The sequence below is a fragment of the Euwallacea fornicatus genome, chromosome 18 (genome assembly GCF_040115645.1).
Source record: "Euwallacea fornicatus isolate EFF26 chromosome 18, ASM4011564v1, whole genome shotgun sequence".
Lineage (NCBI taxonomy): Eukaryota > Metazoa > Arthropoda > Insecta > Coleoptera > Curculionidae > Euwallacea > Euwallacea fornicatus.
In genome coordinates this window covers 3,057,929-3,081,951 of record NC_089558.1, presented here as the reverse complement: position 1 = coordinate 3,081,951, position 24,023 = coordinate 3,057,929, and the positions used below count along the sequence as shown (strand labels likewise).

The following is a 24,023-nucleotide window of genomic DNA, read 5'->3' as shown; positions in this document are numbered from 1 at the left end:
ATATTCCTCATTACTGTACGATTGGTTGCCTAGTAGTAGGATGGTCTTACCCTAAAAACTACTAATACTTCATAATCCTGGTAGAGGCGCTAGCGGTAAACCATAGCTGCAACGCCGACCTTGATCCAATTTCACCGTTAAACAGGGGCATAGATTTTGTAATGGGTGATGGTGAAGGTATTGTTGCCTAATGGATGGGAATTATTCAATAGTCGTGTGAATCACCAGTGTTAAGACTTAATCTGACAGTACTTATTTAAATGATAAAACATTTATTATAGTTCGCCCAGTTGTCATTGTTAGACTTTTCTTCCAGGAATTTTAACAATTACTCAAACAAGAAGTAAGATGTCCCGTATATTGCGCGAATCAGCCCTATTGCATCGTGTTTCCCTTTAAATCCATTTGATACACACATAAAACGTGAGCATTTTAAAACGTCTTGATGTGACAAAAATCTTGCGCCTGGCAACACCGCTTACGATTCATTGTCTCTCCATCGCGACATCTAACTAACAAAATCACATTTAACCCTCTGTCATTTTACTTTTTTACTCGTACCACGTGACCATTTGAATTGAATCTCGATGCTATTCACGTGATTTGGAAAAGAAAACCCAAGAGTGAGAAAACGAGTGCGCATTACAAAACAATCGCTGCACAAAATGGTGGAGTTCTGGTTTTCGGTTTTGGTTATGGGAGGGCAAAGGGGACTTCCCCATGAAGTAAATCCTGGCCTTTTTCCGACGAACGTGTTCGAAATTTTTCCTTTCTACGTTGAAAATACTGCGAATACAACTTGGAATTGGTGAAATTGTGGTAAGTAATCAGTGTAACTCCCATTTATCGCCTTTGTATCGTTGGGAAATTCCCCTGAAATACAGGTTATGGTATTTTTTAGGATTCCATTTCTACCTTTGGATCATGGAGTTGATTCTCAACCTGAACCCGACTAATCCCAAACTGAGCTACTACAACCAGGGCAAGCAACCCATAGTTGACGAATTTTACACTCTACTCGGTTTTAATAACAGTCTGCCTGTTTTGACTTCTGCCTTAAGTTCACCTGGTGCTGGCACAAAACCCAAATCTAAAATTAAAGTACTAAAACCTTCACCCACTTCATCATCAAATCTTAACGTATCTAAGGTCCAAGTGGACGAGCATGGAGAAAAGTTCATTGAATTGAATGGTCAAAAGTTGAAAGTGGTCCCTGAAGGTCAAATTCCTAAAGAAGTTCGGAAAAGGACTTTTCTACTGAAGCAACAATTGATTAACAGCGGTTTAAAAAGCCCGCTACAAGTTCACGTGGTAGGAAATGGGATTACTGATAAGGATAAGGTTATGAAAATAAAACTGATAAAAACAAAAATAACCAACAGTATTCATACTGCAATCAGTGGCGACACTAACCAGCCTGTGAATCCTCCTGTTGATATTTCAACAGACTCTGTGAAACCCACAGAGTTGAAGCTTGAAAATCTTTCTGACAGTGATATAAGTGAAACATTCCCAGTGTTTAAGGTTACAAAGGTGGTCAAGTCTTATGACAAGAAGCACATTACTGCTTCCACAGTGCCTCATAAAAAGACGAAATTACTTACAGCTACCAATTTGAAAATCCTCAATCAAGTAAAAATGCAGGCTCTGAATTTATCAACAAAACGAGATGAAAACAGTGAACTTAAACTAAAACAATATACTAACAAGAAGCATAACCAATCTATTGAAGTACAAACAGACCCTCATGAACCTGAAGAGGTACAGGAAGACATCAGTGCACCCAAAGCTAAGAGATATAAGAACTTGCACAATGTTTCCATAGGGGTTCAGACGGACTGCCAACAGAAACAGTTTAATAACCAGATGGTACAAACTGATGTGCAAGATCTAATCCCCTCATTTGAACCTACAAATTTCTTCGATTCTTCACTAGATGATATGGACCAGTACTGTAAAGTGATTTTATCAGATGTTAATTTTGGTCTTGGACCTTCCATGAATAAAATAGCAAGTAAATTCGTACAAGTGGATAGTGGACAATTGGGCAATAGTAGTACTCTGAGTAGTTCAGCCAGCAGCAGTCTGAAACGTGACAACAATGATCTAATGAGAAAGAAGTTGATGTTTTTCACTGACTTGAGAGAATGCCTTACTTATAATACTGAGGGAAATTTGTAAGTATTAGTCTTTTTTAATCAATTTGGGTTAATAAAGGAGGGAGATATTTTATAAATTTGTGCTTTACAGGGTATATTTGAAAGTTGGCACATATTCAAAAGTTAATCTAGTTTCCTCATAAAAACCTAAGGGCCAAATTAGAATACACGCAACCAATTTTCAGTGAAACCGAGGATCTAATCAGTACCAATTATCCATATCCAAAGATTCCATGAAAATTAGCTTGTAACTAAAGCAGGTGCATGTTGATAATTTGGTCCTTAATCAAATAAATTTATGCTGTTGCCAATTTAAATATAAATCACATTGCTCAGTGAATTTCAAATCAGCCACCCTGTAGGTTTTTTAAGAATTCCACAAAAAATTTTATTTGTCTTATGTTATGCGTCAATGTTTTTTGAATGCTCCTCACAATGCCCTACCAAAAACCCTATCAGTCAATTCCATGTATTATACTATTAGCTTAGAAAATTTTTCAAAATTTTAGTAATTTTGCTGACAAAATAATTTCTATGAAAGTGGAGAAACTGGGGAATGCTCCAATTTCTTCAATTCTACAGGAATTATATTGCTGGCAACATTAACAGGAATCAAAAAAGCCAGGCCTAAAAAGAAACTCATAACTGCCCTAACTTCATTTCACATTTTGATGTGTATTTTCATGTGTTGTTAGGATTTTCTTCTATTCATGTTAAGAAGTGTTCCAGCAAAGATTAAAAGGTGTTACATACAGGCTGCCCCATATTAGATTCTGTACTTGAAGTCATATAAAAACTTTCTAATTAAAGAAAAAAAAATTTGGTCAATATAGCAAGTTTTATAGGATTTATTATTAATTTAGATAATTTTTCAATTTTAAAAATACATGTGTCCTAAACGCCCATCATCAACTTAAATGCAATTTTTAATTTTAGTTTCAAAATTTTGTATCACTCAATGAAGTAAATCTCAATCTATTCTCTATTTTCATTTCCAATCCACTTTTTTAGCTCTAAAATTGTGGCTACACCTCGCAAAACAAACGACTTTTCGACCATGGCGCTTTTTGATAAAGATTTGATGAATAATCAGGCATAAAATTTTTAAAAATCGTTATTGCAGAACTACTCATTTTCATTATTAATTTAAAACTTAACAAATTTGATGAATTTTTTTTCATAGATTAAAATCAAGATGGAAATTTGCTCTACCAGATAATGCAAAATTTTAAATGTAGAATTCAAAATTGCATCGAAGTTTATGGAAGACATTTAGAAGACATGATTTTTAATTCTGAACGTTTCACCTCATATCTTCATGCACTAATATTGACTATCTCAAAAATTGGACGAAATTCTAGAATAACTCTGCAGCTAAACGTCTAATAAGAAAATTGCTCAATTAAAAGTTTTTAATTTTTTAAAGATGTACAAGGATTTGTGAAAAAAATACGGGGTTGTCGTTAAAAAAAAAGTTGCTCTTGAAATGACCTTAAAACGACGTTTTTCACTATCTTCATGACATGTCGCCCTCTTTACCAGGCAACTTTTATTTGAAACTTTCATACAACATACCGTTTTTAAGTAATCTTCAATCACAACTTTAAATCGCACACCCCTGTATATGTACTATTTCATATAAAATGTTTCAAAGCATTCGCGTTCCAAACGTAAAGTTAATTCGCATTTTATGCAGGCCCAACATACCCCTTGATGGTATACTCAGCAACGCAGATGATTCTAAAGTTCTTTTGGGAAATGCCCTCCTTCACTGCGTATAAAGCTTATGGGAACTAAACCCGATGCGTTTGTCTTCCGAAATGGTGTCGTGCTATCTCTCACTAGAAAGCTCCCAAGTTCATTTTCATAGTTTCATCACTTGTAATTTGTAATCTTCATGTGCTGACAATTGCGGCATTTAGCAGACGTGTAAATAGAGGCCACCGCCATTTTTCCCCTTGTACGTTAATTCGGTATGTATCTACGACCTGATGGAAAAGGTCATTGAGACATTATAAGAAGAAAACTGTCTTGGTCGAGGGTCATCTATGTATATTTTTCTTAGTATTAGATCACAGCCGTTTTACTTTTGAAAGTGACTCTGAGCCATAATTTGGTGAAACGGTGACGACATTATTTTTCTTCCACATGACAAATAGGCCGCTAGAGCAGTACCACGATTTTTCTTTTTCATTTTCCTGCAACACCTCAGAGAACGTCGTTTTATGTGCTTTTCTTTTACGGTACCTGTTTCTTGAAAAGCTTTCTTCTTTAGAGTTTTCATCCAATTCTAACTTGCCAAATACTTGTGGAAATTCAACATATTCAAAACCATCTTTGATCCTAATATGAGGCCTGTATTTTGAGCACCAGGTATTGTCCCACAATACGTATCAAATTTGTAACAATGGCCACTTGAACAGTAAAGCATCTAATTGTAGTAGCCGGACCTAACGGGTTTTCCCCTTATGAACTGTTTAACAAAGTGATCTCCACCATATTGGATCGTGGCCTCATCAATAGACGATTGTAAAATATGCTAAATTGTTGAAAATTTACATTTGGCGTGTTCAAAAGAGGTCTTATTTTGCGTATTTTAACGCTCTTGTCTATCTGTGAATTATCGGTAGAAGTGTAGAAGTGTAGAAACCTTTTGATTGGTTGGAAACAGTTTCTTGAAATGCTTTAAGCCATCGAATTGACATGCAGGTCTTCATCTGAACTCCAATAATGGCACTCTCTTGGCGAACAATGGTAGCCACTCAAAAGAGGAATAACTCTATCTTTACTTGTTCTTTAATCACTTGTACTGTAAACTTATTATTCTGATTCGCGTGTAAATTTCTTTGTTTAACGTTATATTCAACTATTTCGTCCTCCATAAACGTTTAAAATATTTGAACAGGCGTCGCCTCTTCAGTTTGATTTTTCACGTTATCCGACCTGTCTATACAAGGTGCCCCACAAATATGAGCCTCTATCTGTATCTTGAAAACTATGACTTGGAAAAAGTTAGGTTTTCATATAGGCAATCGAATTAGAGGTGGTGCTTATTTTGGGCGTTAAATACGTATTCTTTAAAAAAATGGGGGGTTCCTATTTAAAAAATTACAGCTTTTTACACTTTTTGGATGACAATTCGGGCCATCTTTCTCTACACCCTGTATGAAAAACCGCGATTTAACTCACCGATCCAAGTCAAAGGATCCAAAATACTTGGCTATTTGCGAATTGTTAGAAAATACATTAACGGCTGCAACTATAATTTTTTGGGTAAATTTCTAAATATCTCGTAAACTGTAAATTTTGCGTATGGAACATCATACATGAAAAATGTCCATAATGTTCCGCAAAATCAAAATTTGATTTAATATAGGGGATGTTCCATTTAAAATAAGCGAATTCCATTAATTTCCTGATATGACCAGAAATGTTTTTTCATAAAAATATTTTTAATCAATAAATCACCTCCATTTTACGCATGATACCCAAATTTGAACTTTTTCCTTGTCATAGTTTTCAAGATACAGACAGAGGCCTTTCTCCGTGGGACACCCTGTATAGCCTGCAGGCACACTGATGTCCGGGTTAAATTTTGATGTCATTTTACCCTGCACAACAACCCAACATTGTCGAATTACAGCAAGTGACAAGTTATCTTTTTCACCTTCGCCCTCAATTGCACATTGAAGCTCTATCTCACCCGGGATATTACTTGGGAAGAGGTCAAGCTGCAGATTGTCATTAACAGAATCCTTATTATCAGTCTGATAGGCCACCTCAGGTGGAATTGTAACAAGGTCTATGTCTTGATGACTTGAATGTGGTACTTCGTCAGGTACTAATTCAAGGGTTCTACGACGTCTTCCATTAAAAGTGCTTCGATTTGTTGCCTCGAATTCCCTGTTGAAATCTGTTATCTAAACGGCTGAAAGGAAGTTTGGCCTATAATTACACATGTTTGTTGACACCTCATGTATCCACTGTGCTCATATGAGTACATGCATATTTTTAGTACGTTTTCATTCCTTTTCATAAACTACGTAATTTCATGTGAAAAAATGTGTTGGTATTTAATATTGCTACCTTACAACAAATATTTTTTTGAAAAAAAAACATTTAAAGTTTTCCTTGCAATAACAAATATGGTTAAAACCTGTAAATTTACGGTTATTCACTCGTTGCAGCCAGCTACAGCGCCATCTAACATCAAATGTGTACAAATATGCTAAAATGGGGATGGCTAATACCGTAACATTCCCTCTTATTGTAATAAATTGCAACAAATCTCACTACAAGACTATTTTTCGGACAGTGTCCGAATGAGCACGATGAAACAAAAATTGTTAATCAATATCATATTAGGCTCTGTCATATTTATCTCTGCCATATTAGTGTCTATGACGCCAGTCCCTGTCATATTAGTCTTTGTCCAATTAGTCGCTGTCATTTCGGTCTCGGGACATTCATGTTCCTCGTTTTGCTGGCATTCCCAGAAAGTTCCCATTTAAGCGTATCGGCACTTTGTATAATATTCTGGTGAGTAAGAAAAAATAAGAAATAACAGAAAAGTATGATGAACATATGATATTTCAATTCTCAAACAATTCATTCATAACATGCAACTTTTGACAACGGTTATGATTAACTTTACCAAAATAACTATACCTTTCTGAGAAATATTCTCTACTTGTTAATAATGAAATATTCAGAATTATCAGAACAATGACGAGGCTTTTGACGGCCCCAAAAGATTGCTTTATATTGCATCAAATTTAAATCATACCTTTGAAGTATGAGAAATCATATGATTTTACTGTGGGATGGTGCTTTAGATTAGTTTTTTAATCCTGATGATGATAACTTAGATATCATGAGAGTGGTAACATGAAAAATTGCAAAGTATCATGTGAAAACGTGAAATATTGGGAGGAAGCTTTCTTATGCAGTCTGTCATGGTTCAATAGAAAGTTTAATCTGCCAGTGGTAGAACGTCAGAATGTCACATGAGTTGACGTTTAAAAAGTCGAGAGGTCGAGCAATTGGTTATCATTAATTCACTCGTGTGTTAAATAGTGTTGAAGTAATCGTCATTAGATTAATCTAGGAGTCCTAGCGTTAGATGTGGGTTGGATGAGCTTTGGTATCGGCGTAATTACATTCCTCTGCTCTTAAGAAACTCTAGCAAAAAATCGAAAATATGCCAAGAATATTCTGCTCCATTTGGAAAATGTTCACTTTCGCTTAAATATTTTTTCCAGCTTTTGCGTTTGTCGGAGAATTCTGAAGCTTCTCGGTATCACTATTATTCAATACTTTACTCCTTTTAATATTCTCCAAATGCTGACTTCCTCTCGGTTAATATCGTGAAGTTATGAAATTCCTCGAAACAACGATCTCAACCTCGAAGGTTCATAAAACCGTAGATAATTTTTTTTTTTTTTTTTTTTTTTTTTTAATTCAAAGAATCTAGATGATGTACGTTAGAGCTAAAGGCGAAACAGCACATTTTTCTCTGTAGGTAAATAATAGGTATTAATAATACCATTGGTAGGAAATCGGGAATTATCTTACTCGGGGTGGTTCACAGACAACAAATTTATCAGAAGTTGATTATTGCTTCTGCCCCCATCGAAACCAAGTTCAAGCTGTTGGAGTTACTTTATTGTATCGAGTAATAGAGAGTTCTATCGTTTATTGGCATTGGAAATTGTTTAGTTTTCTCACTGCTGCGATAGATAAATTTTCTACGAGTTTCTGTAAAATTCCTTTAGATCGTCATGCCACTGCTATCAAAAAATTGCTAAACGAATTAACTGCTAAAAAAACCTCCATGAAATATCAGATATCACAGTAGTTCGATTTCGTAACTATTATCAGAGTTTCTTATTTCCTAACGGGGGATTATGTGGGCTTGTGCTAATTTGCCGTTCTTGGTCGAGTTTCTAAAATGTCTTGTATTTATACATATCTAGGAAAGAACGTGACTAATTTTTAAAAAATGCACAACACACCCATGCGCATTGTTCATTTTTATCATATAAATCCTATTATCATCAAATAAATATACTTCTATGAAAGAATTTCATTTTTAACTGAAGGCAGGACGAATTTTAGTCACTCTCAATAATGATGCACAAAATCTTGTAGGCATTTATCTAAATTCGATTTATGGAGGTTATTTTAAATTCTCCATTATTTTTTTTTAATATACAGGGTGTCCCAGATTTTATGATCAGGACTTCAGGTAGCTGCTCCTATAGAAACACGTCAGAGTGAAGGTGAATGTTTTCGTCCAATGAAATATTTTGACCGATTCATTTTGCCAAACGCTCTTTCTTGCTTTCGCATGCTGCTATAGAATCGGACATCCGGGGTGATTAGAAAAAACGACATTTTAGGGCGAGTTATGCATATACCCGTCCTAATAAATGAAGGTCATGATTTTCGTGGTTTTAGATTTTCCTCTTTCTGTTTTTCTTTGATTATTTTTCTTTTTTTTTTCAATTTTTTCAGTTTTTGTATTTTTTTAAAATTGTCGAATCGTTTCAAATCAAATTTGATACCCAGAATTTCCTCATCAAGTGGTAGCACAAAATACAAGTTGATTAAAAAAATATAAATTCTCATCAGGAAAAAGGAACAATGAGCGATATCAAGGTATCGACGGTTCAATTGTAGACAAAAGGTTTCCCCTTAGATTTTTTCGTTATTTATCTCCGTTTTTTTTTAACTTGAATTTTGTGATTTATTGCTTTATAGAATTGAACAGTTGTTACAGTTGAACTGTAAACATTAGTCATAGATATATCACGCAAGTCATATAGATACATATATTATAGAAATTTGGTTTGGGGCGCTGTGGAAGTTCCCAAAAGAAAATTATAATTTTTTTTGTCGTTACCACCCTGTAACTCAGAAACGCAAACAAATAGGACCTATCTCGACCACCGCTAAAAACCCTATTCCAACAATTCCTAAAGCATTGACCGTGAAATTTGAGACCCCCTGTATATTTGGAACTCTCTTTTTAGGCCCCTGCATGAAGGAGTCATACACAACGAATTAAGGTTGGTTAAAAGGCATTGCGCAGCGCTGAAAGCTCGGAAAGTTGGAATCAATCTGGAAACTCACAATGGATGTGTAAGTAGTTTTGTTTCTGTTTTTAAGAAGATGAAGGCCACAAATATGTACTCAAAGGGCTTTTGGAGTCTTTAATTCTGAGTCTAAATATGATTTGATCGAAATAGGCCCTTTGAAAACATGACGGCTTCAGTAAATACTTAAAAGTTTAAGGCCATTTTGTGTTTAGTTAGTTTTGTCCGCAATTTTTTCGGTTTGAGGGCTCTAAAATAATAGAAAGTAATCGCTTCAGGTTTATTCAAGGCCCGAATTGACAATCCGAATTAACACTAAATAAACTTTTTTATGCGATTTGATAGTCCAATAATGATTTACATCTCGCGTCCAGGTCGAGTAAGTCACTCACGTAGGCCACATAGATTTCAACTGCATATCTCTCAGTTCAACCAAATCGTAAATCAATAAAATCGTAATGCACGTTTAAGCATTAAATATGGGTTCCATGAACCAATACAGGAAATGTGTCAGTTTTCCCATTTTCTGTACGAAAACTTTGTATATTCGAGCTTATCACCAGAAATTTAGCGAAAACATCGTTATTGATTATATCAGCAGTTTGAAACTTAATAAGAACTAGTAATGGTACCTGGAAGCTGAATCCGTTGAAGTAGCTTGTTTGTCAATTTATGTCTCACGATTCCTGTTAGTGCTTTAGGAAAATTTCAACGAAAACTTTGGGAACCGGAGAAGAATTTTTTGGATGTTTAGTTCAAGGTTTCAGTGAAAATACCAGTGATAGTGCAAATTTTAGGAACGCTTGTCTTCGTTTTTGACATTGGTTACCAGCGTCGCCAAAGATCTAGATGTTCCGAAAAGGGGGAACGTCGAAAGCTCACCTATTGTACTCCATAGCATATTAATTTAAAAGAAAGTCAAAACTGTTCGTTCTCTCGTTGTTGAAATAGCTCTTGAGCCAGCACTACTGGCGAAGTAACACTAGTGCGACATGATGACAAAAAGTCACGTGCTGAATACAGATAATGGAAGAATTCGAGTGGAAACACTCCTCGATGCGTAGTTATAAAACTATAAGATATTATATAGTTTCATAGTATCATATGGCATCAAATAGCATTATAGTATCTTCTCAATATACGAGGGTAGATGTGGAAATTTTAAGCCCACGTTGGCGTCCTGACTAAACCTAATTTTTCTCTTTTAACTTCGATTGATGTAGGTGAGATTGGGAAGCTGCTCTACAGGGGTGATTTTAGGGTTTTGAATTGGTTTTCAAAAAAAATCCGAAAAATGGCCTTAGTAGGTGAGTTTTGGGATACCAGCTGTGACGTCGAAAGGAAATACAAACTTGGTACAGTGGGAGCATATGCAAATTTTCCTGGACAAAATTAATTATTTAAAAGTGGGCGAAAAATAATTTGCCTTTAAACCTTCAATAGATTAGTGACTTGCGCACTATGATCAATAATTTGTTTATTAACTTTTCCGTTAAGTTCTAATGCAATTTTGTCCCATTTTGTACACGTATGTATGAATTTATAAGTTTACGATTTAATGCTTTTATGATTGCATAATCAATTGGTTTCGCAATTGCACGAGGGTTTTTGGTTTTTACGTAAACATCATCGTGTTACCGGAACAATAAACCGTTATGTAATGCGCACAATTACCGAAATTTGGAAATGTTCAAGTTTGAAATGGCCAACACTAATTAGCCGTAAAGGTTAGTTCAGGTTAATTTGGCATTTGGTAAAGTTATTTGTTGGAAAAGCACAACTGGAAAAATTCGACAGGTGTTAACGCCCTGGCGAGTATTAACCATATGCACATGGCGCTTGTAGTTAATAGTTTAATTTTGAACATTTACAAAAAAGGATTTTTTATTTTATCGCATTTTGCATTGTTTATTAATTGCAATATTTTTCACTTCTGTACTTCTAAACCTTCCTAGTTGTTTTCCGATACGTTTGTATCGTCGTTGGTTGCAGCGTCTACAGCTCGCTTCATTTGTGGAGTCGTTTATTAAAGTTTTTAGTATCATTAAAGTACTTTTTAAATTTTTGCTGCTATTTATTGTAGTACTACATACTCGTAATGACATTCATCTAAATATTTCTGAAATAAGTTCTTTTCCCATTATACAGTTACTGCACATCTGTTCCCTTTCATTTGATTCTTCAGAAAAGTCGTACATTAATTGCGCCAGGGAGTTTTGTCGACGTAATATATTCCACGATAATAACCATAACGTTACGCAATTTTTGTGTGTCAATAATGTGTAGTACCCCCCTTTTAGAGTCAGAAATATGTCATTCATTGACGATAAATATGGTGTAAATGCTCGTTTGATTTGATTATCAATTGATTCAAGCTTGTGTCTGTTTTTGTTTTTTTTTTGACGGTTTTAACGCGGTTTTTCAATGACAGTTTGAAGAAATTTGTTTTTCCTTGTGATAAGATCGAGAGTCTGAGCATACACTCGTGAAAAATTTACGTTGCATCGCGAATTACTAATTAACATACCGTCCTGCTGTGGGTTTTCCCTATGGAAATACTGCGGCCAGATAGTGTATGAATTTATCAGATATACAGGGTGTCCTCGAATTACGTGGCCAAAATAATACCGCAGATTGTTTGAGTGAAAATAAATCGATTTAACTAAACTTCCCTCAGTCCAAAAGTTGATAATTATGGAGCTACAGGGTGTTAAAGTTGAAAAAAAAAATCACATTTTCTTTAATATCTTTCGATTTCTTTGAGTTAATTTCGCGAAATTTCATATTTGAGGGTGTTTTAGGATACGAAATTCAAATTTATTAACGATTTAGTTGTTTCTTCTAGGGGGCGCCACAAGCGACCATTAGGACACATTTAAATCTCTGTAACTTTTTCGTGCCACGGTGTATATTATTTTGGTATTTAAAAACCCTTTTCCCTACCTTTTATACTTAGAAAAGGTATACTTTATTGACGTCGCTAGAAGCAACGGTTTTGGAGAAAAATACATCTAAGCCTGATGATGCATGCAAATTACCTTAAAATTATTTTCCGTTAAAAAAAATTAAGTTTTTCAAAAATAATTATTAGTAAAGGTATAACAATAAGTTTTCAAAATCAGATATTATTTTGACTATTACAACGGCAAAGTCCATAAACTAACAGCATATCCACCATTTCAGAATAAGTGAATTTATTGGCCATACTTATGGATGTTTACAGGAACAAGAAGCGAAACTGACAAGAAAAACTAAGGGCTAAATAAAAAAACTGACATTTGAGAAACAAATTCAAGTGTTAAAATGTCAATTAAAAACATAGCCAACTGAGTTATTTACTCAAAAGCTCTAACGCAAATATGCAGCGCATTAGAATTATGCGTTTTTCTCCAAAACCGTTGCTTCTAGCGACGTCAATAAAGTATACCTTTTCTAAGTATAAAAGGTAGGGAAAAAGGTTTTTAAATACCAAAATAATATACACCGTGGCACGAAAAAGTTACAGAGATTTAAATGTGTCCTAATGGTCGCTTGTGGCGCCCCCTAGAAGAAACAACTAAATCGTTAATAAATTTGAATTTCGTATCCTAAAACACCCTCAAATATGAAATTTCGTGAAATTAACTCAAAGAAATCGAAAGATATTAAAGAAAATGTGATTTTTTTTTTCAACTTTAACACCCTGTAGCTCCATAATTATCAACTTTTGGACTGAGGGAAGTTTAGTTAAATCGACTAATTTTCACTCAAACAATCTGCGGTATTATTTTGGCCACGTAATTCGAGGACACCCTGTACATGTAGATCTCATTTAGCAGCTGTAGACAATGATGTGTTTACATGTAACTTTATCCAAAACAAATATTCCTTCAGTATTAGAAATTTATTACTTGTAACATGCCAATTTGGGCTTCTCCTTTAAAAATCAAACTGGTTGAGCTTTGAAAATTGGCAAGTTTGCCAGCTTAAGCTTTGTCATTTGACAATTATTCACAGGCACGAGTCGACTCATTGATGACATTTCAATTGCCACATAAGATTTTTATTGATAAATCTTTTACATAACTCGATTAATCCGATACGGTCCCGAAGAAAACGATAAGTTATAGGTACTTTCTCAAATGTAATTTTCCAGGTCATACTCCAAATATTGTTTACCGAAGCATCACGAGTACCTACGTGTTATTTACACAAACGTTATCAGCTCCTTATCAAATTCTAAGTATTTATAACAGTTTTTCTGGAATTACGGTGTATTTTCCCAAGGGCATTCCATACATTACATCAGATTGTGTCTGGATTTTATCCACTTTAGGCGGTTTTCTCGAGCACAATTAGCTGTGTGGCTCTCCTGTGACAATTATTTTTTTATTATTGTTATTTTTTTTTGTATTTGGCAGCTTCAATAATCTGTTGGATTATTTTTAATTCCAGCGTTCATCTGATGCTTTAAACTGAGCCTGAATGATTGTCGAATACCTTCGAGATTAAAAGTTGTGCAACATGCAGGATCACATCCTGTCCTTAGACAAAATGCGATTTTTTCGTTTTCACTGCGTAATTACAGACTTGTTTAAATAAATTTTTCCCCAGCTGCCACTGGCGAGCCGGCACAGCTATCACATGACGTAAAAAATTCACATGCGCAATACTGGCGATTGAAAAGTTCTAGTGGTGGCGCCACCGCGGGCGGCTGAGAAACTAGAACTTGCTGAATGTACGAGGGCAAATTCTGAAATTTTAAGGCCTTCCCGGAATCTTCGTTAAACTTAATTTTGCTCTTTCAAATTCTCTCGATGTACATGGTGTCTCAAAGATGTTCCGTCGAGGTGTTCTTAATTATTTAAAATTCATTCTTAAAGAGTTTCCTCAAAGTAGTCCCGGCGGGGAAGTTTTGGGACGCCCCTTGTAGTTGTCAGAAGGCACAAGTAACGTTGCACAGTGGACGCAAGTGTAAATTTCCCAACAAAAAGTCAGAATGCAAAAATGAGTCTATTTTTTTTTTATTATTATTATTTTTTTAATTTGTGGTAGCTTGGTAATTTCTGCCCCAGTTCTATTGCTATTTCATTAAACTATCATTGAATCGACTCATCGGCCCGCCGAGTTAAATTGCTCTCAAATTTTTCTTCGTCGAATACTCTCGAGGTTTGAGATTATAAAGTATGCAGTGTCACAGCTTGACCTCAGGCCAGATGCGGTATTTTTTATCTCTCAGTGAACTCGTAGACTCGATGACTTCACCGGGGCAAAGAAATATCTGAAATTATTAAGTTTGCAGCAGAAGAACATTCAATTTCGGTTAATTTTAAGTCAAAGGTAAAATGTGCCAAAATTCTCAAATCACTCGATATAGTTTTTGCGGTTTTCGGTATGTGTATTTTATAAATGGTCAAGACGTCTTGCCGCTTATTAGCCAGCAAAGAATATATTTTGACGAGATCCTATCAGATGAAAAATTTCCGTTTAAATACACATCAACTAATTATTACAAAATTAAAATTCCGTTAAGGTCATTATGGAAATTAACGGTCTGTTTTGCAAAATCCTGCAATGGAACATTGAGTGATTTAACACGTAAATGACAATTAATCATATACTACTGGCCAAAATTGTTGCCTTCGAGGTTCTTGCCCACGATAATTGAAATTTCAATGTTTACCCGATAATTCACTGAAAATCATGCATTGTTCCTTTGCAGCCCCAGAATTGGAGACTTCCATTAAAATTAGAATCTATTTGCTCACCAGCCGCTGCGGATGGTACTTTACCATTCCACACATTACTGTTAATTTATGTATTTCTCATTAATCAACTATACATTAGTCGATAGTTTATTCAAGGCTAGTGAAACACCCAGAAGATTCCCCATTTATGCGATTATTTTTAGACTCGAATGCGGCAGTAAAGCACAAAACCATTTTACTCTTCTCCTGAAACCAGCTAAAATGTAAACGTGGTCAATGCTAAATCACCGTAAATTAATTGTTAAATTTCCAGATAATTGCCGTAATTTTGTAATCTAGAAGTATGTTGAAAATTTGACTTGTTTACTGAGTGTTGCAATAACAATGATGTTAATCTGAGGATAGCATACAATGAACTATTTCTATGAATTTTTATTTCGTATTTATTTGTTTGTGGCGTAATATTCACCTACACGATTCTTCAAATAAACTGCCTGGAAGCAGTAACTCTCCATTGTAAACAGTTTGAGATTCCCCCCACTTAACCGATATTGACAAGTAATTGCAACAACTAATGCATCGTGTTGCAATAATAATCGACTGGAAATGGGGATGCCCCGGAGTGTTTGTGCAGATATACTGTGGTTCCCCCTGCTCTCTACTGCATTAGTTCGACAAACCCGGGAAAAACCGTTCGGTGGTACTTTACTTTTTACCTCATATAAACTGTTGTTCCTTTTGAAAAAAATATTCATGAATGCTGATTGGCTTAATTAGCAGAAATTGTTTGTTAAAGCTTTCACGTGCTACAAACGCTATACAACAGTACAACATCGATTCGTGGGAATTACACTTCTTTATTGTAAATGGTTTGTTAATTTGAATAAATGTGTTGTAAATTAGAATGTGCTCAGGCTTGCATCTAATGATTAGACTGTTCTCGTGCGGCTGCAAAGTACGTAGGAATAGAAGTTACATACCGTTTTTAGGACGACATCGGTGGGTAATTTGTGAAAAACTAGATATAAGTTAAAATAATGCTGAATGCGAACGAGGCTGAGATCGATTCAACAAAGTAGATCCAGGTAACAGTTCGGGTAAAACGGTCTTTTAAAAATTCAACAATAAGTACAGGGCCGGCCTAGCAAGTCCGGAGTTCTGGGCGAAATTTTTAACCATCTTCCCCCCCAAATTCGACAAAGGGCGCTGACCAGGAAAGGCCGCAGTCTCTTCTTAACCATCGTCAAATCTCGATTTTTCGTAAGGCCGGTACTGAACATGTATTTACATACTGTCGTAAAACTTTAAAGGTAATGTAGGGGCTCTTGGAACAGCAAAGTCAGGAACAACTTACCCGATAATTTATTTCGCTGTTAAACGTTGCACTTCAATCAGGTTACAAAAACGAAAAAATCGACTGACAAAGTATACGTAACCAATGCACAAATTCACTCGAAGGAGAGTTGCACTAGTTTTGATAAGTACTAAACACACATACATAGACACACTATCGCTAAGAGGAAATTATCGGCTAAATGAATATTGTGCTTTAATGCGTGACACTTAGATTAATGGCAAAGTTGATCTTCCGTTGGGGTTGTGCAGTTATACCGACTTTTTTTCCTCGGAGAAAATCTTCAAGACAGACCCTCTTTGCGGTTCCGGCGATCTCATAATGAGGAATAGGCCGGGGCATTTGTCCACTAAAAATTTCGGATTTCCTTGACCTGCAGCCTGCAATGACCCGGAGCTATCCCTGGGAGATAAATCTTCAGTGTCGACGGGTCTGGTAATTCAGCTTTTAATTGTTTTGATTTTTTTAACGTCGTCCGTTTCTTCCTCGCACCTGTGTCGTCACTTCAAGGGTGGGCACTACTGCACGAACATGGCTTGTTCCAACCGTCCCTTTTTTTTTTAGTCCATGCACTCTTCAGTGGAACTCTCCAGGAGTTCCTCTTCCCCTAAGACCGTCGCAAAGAAATGGCATCGTTACGGCGGTCTAACTTTGCTTTGAATTCCTCCATCCCCTTGATGAGGGATGGCGAAGTTAGGTTGCCCGTGCCTTTTGTTGGCACGTGTCGTCGCTGCTCTTGCAATAACGGACATTGGAGGATGAAGTGTTCTGCGGTATCGACAACCCCGTAGATCTCACAATCCCGGCCCCCTTTTCCTGTATGTTCTGTGGTTGTAGCTCTTGAAGCTACCGCCTCCCTTCAGCGCCCGAGTGAGGTAGAAGTTGAGGCGCCTCAATTTTTGCACGACGTTCGTGGGTTTAGGTCAAGCAGCAATCGCTTGATCCGCTGCCCCTTGGCCGCCAGTCATGTTTGCCACCTTTGGATTGTCGTTTTCCTGACGTCTCGTTTATCTGCCTCCGTGACCCGGGGAAGAGCTCTGAAATTGGCACGTTCCTCCGGGAGGAGATCGGTCGATGGAGTTTTTTTTTTTATTTCATATTTACTCCAAATCGAATTCCAATAACTACCAATATACCATGGGTGTTGATAAAGTATTAAAAAAGTTTCCATACTTATGGCCACTACTGTATATTTTATATTTTTTGTACATTTCCACATTCTTAGTAATCAAAGCCTAGTACCAAACATATACCATAGTCGCGTTTCCTAATTGTTTATTTTTATTATTACTATACACAAAAGAAGATTGTAAGTGTAAGGGTCCGAATATTTCAGGGATTCACCGTAAATAACACAAAATATTCATTGGGGTTTTTCGAATGATGCTGGACCCCAATATGCCATATATGCTATTATTATTCAATAAGACATATTACTGCTATTTTTTGAAGAGTTTCTAATAGACAAAATTCTATTTAACAGAAAATTTCATAAACAATTTACTGCACACTGAAAATCTCACTGACAAAAATTTCATCACATGGAATTTAACAAGACCCGATGTTTCATGGAATGAAATTGATGTGCCGATTCAAAATCGCTGTTACACAGTAAAAGCATGACACACAGTGACCAAAAAAACCACACCAAATCACGAGTGGTGTAACGTGAGGAACTTTTTTGGTTGGTGATGATTCAATGTGGGAAATTTGCTTTAATGATAAAATGTAATATTTGACAACAAATAAGCGATTGTCGTGTTAAATATGGCGTTGGAAAATAATCAAACTGGTCATGTTACCTTGAAGATATTGATAAAAATCTGTTTGTTTTCAAGCGGTAAAACTCTTACTTTGTCGATGCCAAAAACACTTACTCGATAAAAAAAAAATTTCAAAAGGTCACTAAACTGCTAAATTTGGCGTAGTCGATCTACATGCCACGGAGCAAGTCCAGTTTACTGTTGCCTTCGCTTCACGGAAAAATCTCGTACATTCCTAGAGGTTTCTGCTTTTGAATCGAAAATGGTGGAAAATTGTCAGGGATGTGCAAAACGTGGCGGGCCTCATCTATCTGCAATATCCAAAAGGCGTTGATGTTTTTTGATCAATTTTCATCCAATAAACATATTTTTCTCTTAGGCATCACACTGAAAATCCACATTCATCTGCCATTATTTGGGTTTAGCTTTCAGACGTTAGTCATCCGATTTTAAGCATTTGATTTGTTTAACAAAAAAAAAAACATTTTTAGCAAGCTTGCTATAAAGGAAATATAAAAAACTCAACAACGCTAAAACGATTATGGCCGCTTCACACACCATTATCCTAAGCAGACTCGTTTTTTTGTTAACTTTTTTTAATTTGCAGTGTTATGTAATTTCTTAAATTATCCACCCCTTTTCAGTTTTTAAGGCGATACCTTGTGTACTAATTTAGGCTTTCGTAAAATCGCAAATACATGCAATGACTGCCTGCCTGCCTGACTGGTATGTACACTGCAATAAGAGAACATGAGCATTTTAATAGTTTCTTCAATTTTGTATTTGTATTGTATTTTGTATATGTTGGGGCAGTTAAGTTGTTGACAAAATGGTGGACGCACATGTTGCGTGTACGTTGTAATACAGAATTTGGAAACCTTTTTGGGTTAGTTTAGGTTTTGAGGCTCTATAGAAACTTAAATATTTTATATATTAAGTTTTCATTCACCTATTAAAAAAATGACACCTTCGTAAAAATGTTAGGTAAAATTGGTTTGGAGGTCCTGATAACTAAGGCGCTTCATAGAGGTTTCTGCGCTGTCTCCATGCCCAGTTTACAACGAAATTTAAGGCTCAAACGTGTTCTTGGCCATTATTTAGCATAATAATACAAGTATTGTTGCACTCCAGCCTTGAAAACTAATAATGTGTTCTCTCTCTCTCCAGACGCCCCTTCAGTTAGCCATCATCAACAACGCACAGAGCATTATAGTGAAGACTTTATTAGACTACGGAGCGGACCTCAAAGACGTCGATGGAGAGGGCAACAACATCCTCCATTTGGGCGCTATGTTCCAAAGGCACGAAGCATTGGCAATCATTCTTGTTCATAAGTCCTTTGAGTCGTGCTCTCATTGTATAAACGACTATAACTTCGAAGGTAAGGAAATGTTTCCGTATTTCTGGGACGCGCTGTATATTCATCTAGGTCAAATTTCTTATTTACCCATACTATCCGGTGTAACGCAGATTTGCATTTCTTTCTAGGTTTAACCCCTTTGATGATATGCTGTACTCGAGGTTGGGCCGCTGGGGTTTTACTGTTCATCGGCAACAAAGCAAATGTGAATTGCCGGGATCAGACCAGCGGCAGAACCGCCCTGTTCCATGCAGCAGAAGCACAAAACACTCAGATTGTCAAATTGCTGCTGGATCATCATGCGGATCCTAAAGTCAAGAATTTCTTCGGGACGAGCCCGCACGACGCTATGTACGAGCTGGAGGACATGCCTGAGACCATTAAAAGTCTGATTTTCGGTAGAACGAAAAAAAGATGCATAGGTAAATTTGCTGCAGTGCGTTTTGTTGGTATTTTCTAACAGTCGGTGGGTTTTCAGAGGCCGAAATGAATCCCTGTAGGACTGCGAAGGCTGCAAAAAGTCTGAAAACTTACCCGAAATTGCAAAAGCTTAGTCCGAAAACTGGAACTTTTGCCACTCCCCAAGTGCGTTATCGTATGGAACAGAAAATTAAGTAAAAGTAAGTCCGTTTGTCGCAACTCCACTATATTCAATTTACTAATTTTCTCTTTATTTTAGTAAGCAAGCGAAACTGTTCACATCGAGGACACAGTCCTTACCAAAGAAGAACGTGGGAGACAGATCGCACTCTTCAATGGAATGAGAACGAAAAAAGACAGGTGAAACGGGTATATTTATTAAAAATAGCTTCCAATTTCGATTTTTATGAGCTAGGTAAGGTTTCCGCATTTTTGCGAAGAAAAATCGAATTCTGGACCTCTAATTTTTGCTTTTCCGCAAAGAAGTCGGGTTCGAGCGGTCTATAGTTGTGATATGTATTGGGAAAAGCAAAAATTGGGTTATTTGTGTCACAAATTGCTGCACAAATGGATTTGGTACTTTTTTTCTCCTATGAGCTTGCGGTAGAGTGGCTCTTCCGTACGCATTTGCGAACAGAAACTGTCGCTTTACCGCCCGCAAATCAAAGTGGCACGTCAGCATCAAAATTTTTTGTCGCTGTTTAGCATACGTGTGCTAAAGCTTTTTACCACACGTGTGTGTGTGTGTGGAAAAATTTTACGGCACGCCGATGTCTCATTGAGCTTACACAAGTCAATAAATTAGCACACATTCGCTAATAGTTACAACAAATTTTAGTTAAATAATTTTTCTCACGACCCCCTACGGAATATACATAACAGATGGAGGTAGTCGCGAAAGCAAGGGTCGACACACGCGAGTGTTAAGAATTTTTAACTATCCACCAATCCTTTGCGAGAGTGATTTTACAACGATAAAGTAATGTCGAATGCCCCCTCTGGGTCCGAATCGCTGTTGGATAAACTTTATTTATTTATTTATTTATTATTAGTATTTTGGCTGTTTCTTAACCCTCGCACAATTCAATTTTCACACTCGTGCATTCGGAGTTGTTCCCTCCGTTTGCCGTGTGAATAACTAGTACCTAGCACGTGCGACAGCCGTGTCAGTGTGTGATCGATTGCTGACCAACTACAATCAGCGAGCGGTAGAGTACCACTTTCCGCACTCGTTAGGTGAATATCTATTATCCGCGTCAGGAAGTCGGCGAGTTACATCTTTGTTGTTTTATGCAATTATTAGTGTTATCGTATTATATACTTTATTGTTAATTCCAATGATGTATTCCAAAACTCATCTTCAAATCGGTTAGATTGAACTCAAATTTTTTAGGTTATACATATGGTTTGGAACGTTTTTATGTCGGAAAAACGGTAGGATCGGCTTCATAAAATTTTCCCGAAATCTTCAGATTTGTGGCGACTTCCGGCCTGCACCAGTTTTAATTTCACAGCTATGCTGTCTGACACTCGATCAAAAAAAAATCTAGTCCTGAAAAGCAATTGGGCAGTCGTTTGTTCCAATTTCTAATATTTTTAAAAAATGATCTGCGTTCTAGTGAAAAAAAAAACGAAATGAATGTAACCTCCGGGTTCTTCATAGGTACACAAGCAAAGCTCGAGTCTAACCGCAATTTAAGCCGATGTCTTCAGGCCGAGTTGTTGAAGTATGGCATCCGAATATGGAAATAAAGGAATTGCTATTGTCCGTACTTAAATTGTTTAATTAAGTAAACAAAGCTTTAACCTGGGCTCAACAACTCGGCCTTGCCTGCAAAATTGTCCAATAAGCTACGCGTAGCCTTAAGCTTGGCTTGTGGTCTTATGGGAAACATTCGGGTATATTATTCACCAACCATTAAAATGGAATTTGCCGGAACGCCCATACTGATTGCCATTTAATTATGCCAACCTCAATTTAAATTACCGTAATTGGTCGAATCCCAAAATGGCTGAACTATGACGCCATTATATAATTGTTTTATTCAATAGTCATAGTAAATAAATAAAGGTTTTATGTGGAAAGAATTTTGTTTTGTTATTTTTGGAGAGAAACGTTAGTCGTCTTCAGGGAGCAGCAGCGCTTCATTACAGCATTAAAGTACTGCAGTACTTGATGCCTCACAGCACGTTACATTGTATTATGCCTAATTAAAAAAGCACCAAAAACTGCAGTTGAGGAGCAAATGTCGTGATCTTTCATGGGTAAAGTTTAGGATGAATGCTTTGATTCGTTACTTTTTGAATTCAACAGATTGATATGGATGGATCTACGATGTACCTTTGATATTTCAACGCCTGTCTGAGGGTTTACTTATTATTATCTTTCACTTTTGCGAAGATGCTAAAAATTGGAAGTGTACCTTAATCATGTGACTGACATAATTTCGGAAAAAGCACTTTCTCTTTTTTTGGCATTCAACATGATTCGAAAGTACAGAATTATTGTTGCTAAACTTCTATCAACTAAAATTTGTAAAATGAATATTTGGGTAAGAAATAAACTGAAAAACGCTTCATTAACGATTAAAGAAATCATAACTCTATTATTGACGAAAATTGGCTCTTACCCCTGAGGCGTTTTTTTTTTTTTTTTTTTAATTAACAGGTGTAGAGGGAAATATAGTCTCCATCTATATCTGATCTTTTACGTTTCTTTCAAAAAAGTGCCCTTGTAAGAGAGCTCAAAGGGAATATTTTGAGTCACAAAAACATTAACGCATGAAGGAGCAGTAATGCACATAACGACAAATTCACTGTAATTTACTTTCTTTCCCAAAACGAATTGCAGAAAACCTGAAATTTGTATTTCGTGCAACAATGGTCAGTATTGGCGAATATCATGGTTATTTGCTTGACACGCTGGAAATTAGCAATTACTGCCGCGGCTATGTTAATATACAGGATGTTTAAAATTAAAAAAGACGCAGCAATATTTACAAGGGTGATTTCTCATCATTTTATGAAAAAAGGTTCCTATAAACACAAATCAAAAAATGTATTGTTTCATGGTAGAAGGCGTATTTTTATCTAATAACAGTTTTTGAAAAATAAATTAAATATATTTTGACAGATTTTTTTTTTAATTTCATGGCCTCGTTTGTAGCAATAAGGGGCTGATTTGGCCTTGAGTGGATTAAAATTGTTGAAATCCAGTTACGTCAGGGGGGACACCTTCACCTAAATTTATTGACAAAGGAATGTATGCCACTGACTTTAATTGAATTTTGATATTCTCTGAGCTGAAGCAACTACAAACACAACTTTTTTGTCTCTTAAATTTTCGTCGTGCCTTGCTTCGTTTACGAGATAAAAAACAAAAAACCGTTTTGTTATATGTCCATTTATCATACAAAAACATTTTCAAAAAATTCAAGGATTTATTTCCCTGTTGCTTAAGAATATTTTTTACTTTGGTGGTTTTTCAAAAGTTTTAAAAAATTGGTCAAAAGATATTTAAGTTAAGTAACTGCGCATTTCCTGACCTATATACAAGACCTTTTTTTAATAAGATGACCTGAACAATCGCCCCCTTAAATATTGCCGCGTATTTTTTAAACACTCTGTATAGTAACGGAGACATTAGAGTAAATTTGCCTTTTTGGCCGTGCAAACCTCATTGACATCTCCCAAAAACTGTTTTTCACCGTTGAAACTTTTTACTCCCACTGTCCCTTATAGCTTGTTTTGCTTTGTTAGACGCCACATTTGTTGCCGATTTTAGAAAAAACTGTTATCAACCATGGAAAATAGTCTATACTATATTTTTAGTATTGGGGCTTCCCGACAAAACAGAAAATTAATATCTGTAGTAGTAATGTTTTATTTGTATTTTTTAGCTGTGCATTAGACCTACTTTTGATTTAATTTACGTCCTTAACGAATTTCTGTATATATTGCATTAACATATTTTAGCTCTAAGTTTTCCCAACATTGCGTAAGTTATAATGGTATTGGTATAGATAACGCATTAATAAAAAATCATATGATAAGAATTCAATGAGTGTTTTTATGATCTTGCATTTCCTAAACTGTGACGTGGACCACGCAAACGTTCCCTCGATGGCTCGCCGACTACTTCGGTGAATCACACGTAGTTTTTGCTGCATTCGTAATTCACATT

The 24,023-nt window shown here is 36.0% G+C and overlaps 1 protein-coding gene across 1 annotated transcript; it reads left to right on the top strand.

The window, feature by feature from the left end:
- The first annotated feature begins 592 nt into the window (after nucleotides 1-592).
- On the top strand, nucleotides 593-23,900 carry LOC136344826 (uncharacterized). The gene is made up of 7 exons (XM_066292646.1): nucleotides 593-819; nucleotides 902-2,177; nucleotides 9,194-9,302; nucleotides 19,228-19,441; nucleotides 19,549-19,842; nucleotides 19,899-20,040; nucleotides 20,100-23,900. Exons 2-6 carry the CDS (start codon nucleotides 925-927, stop codon nucleotides 20,036-20,038), a joined length of 2,010 nt encoding a protein of 669 aa, XP_066148743.1. The 5' UTR covers nucleotides 593-819; nucleotides 902-924; the 3' UTR covers nucleotides 20,039-20,040; nucleotides 20,100-23,900.
- The last annotated feature ends 123 nt before the right edge of the window (nucleotides 23,901-24,023 follow it).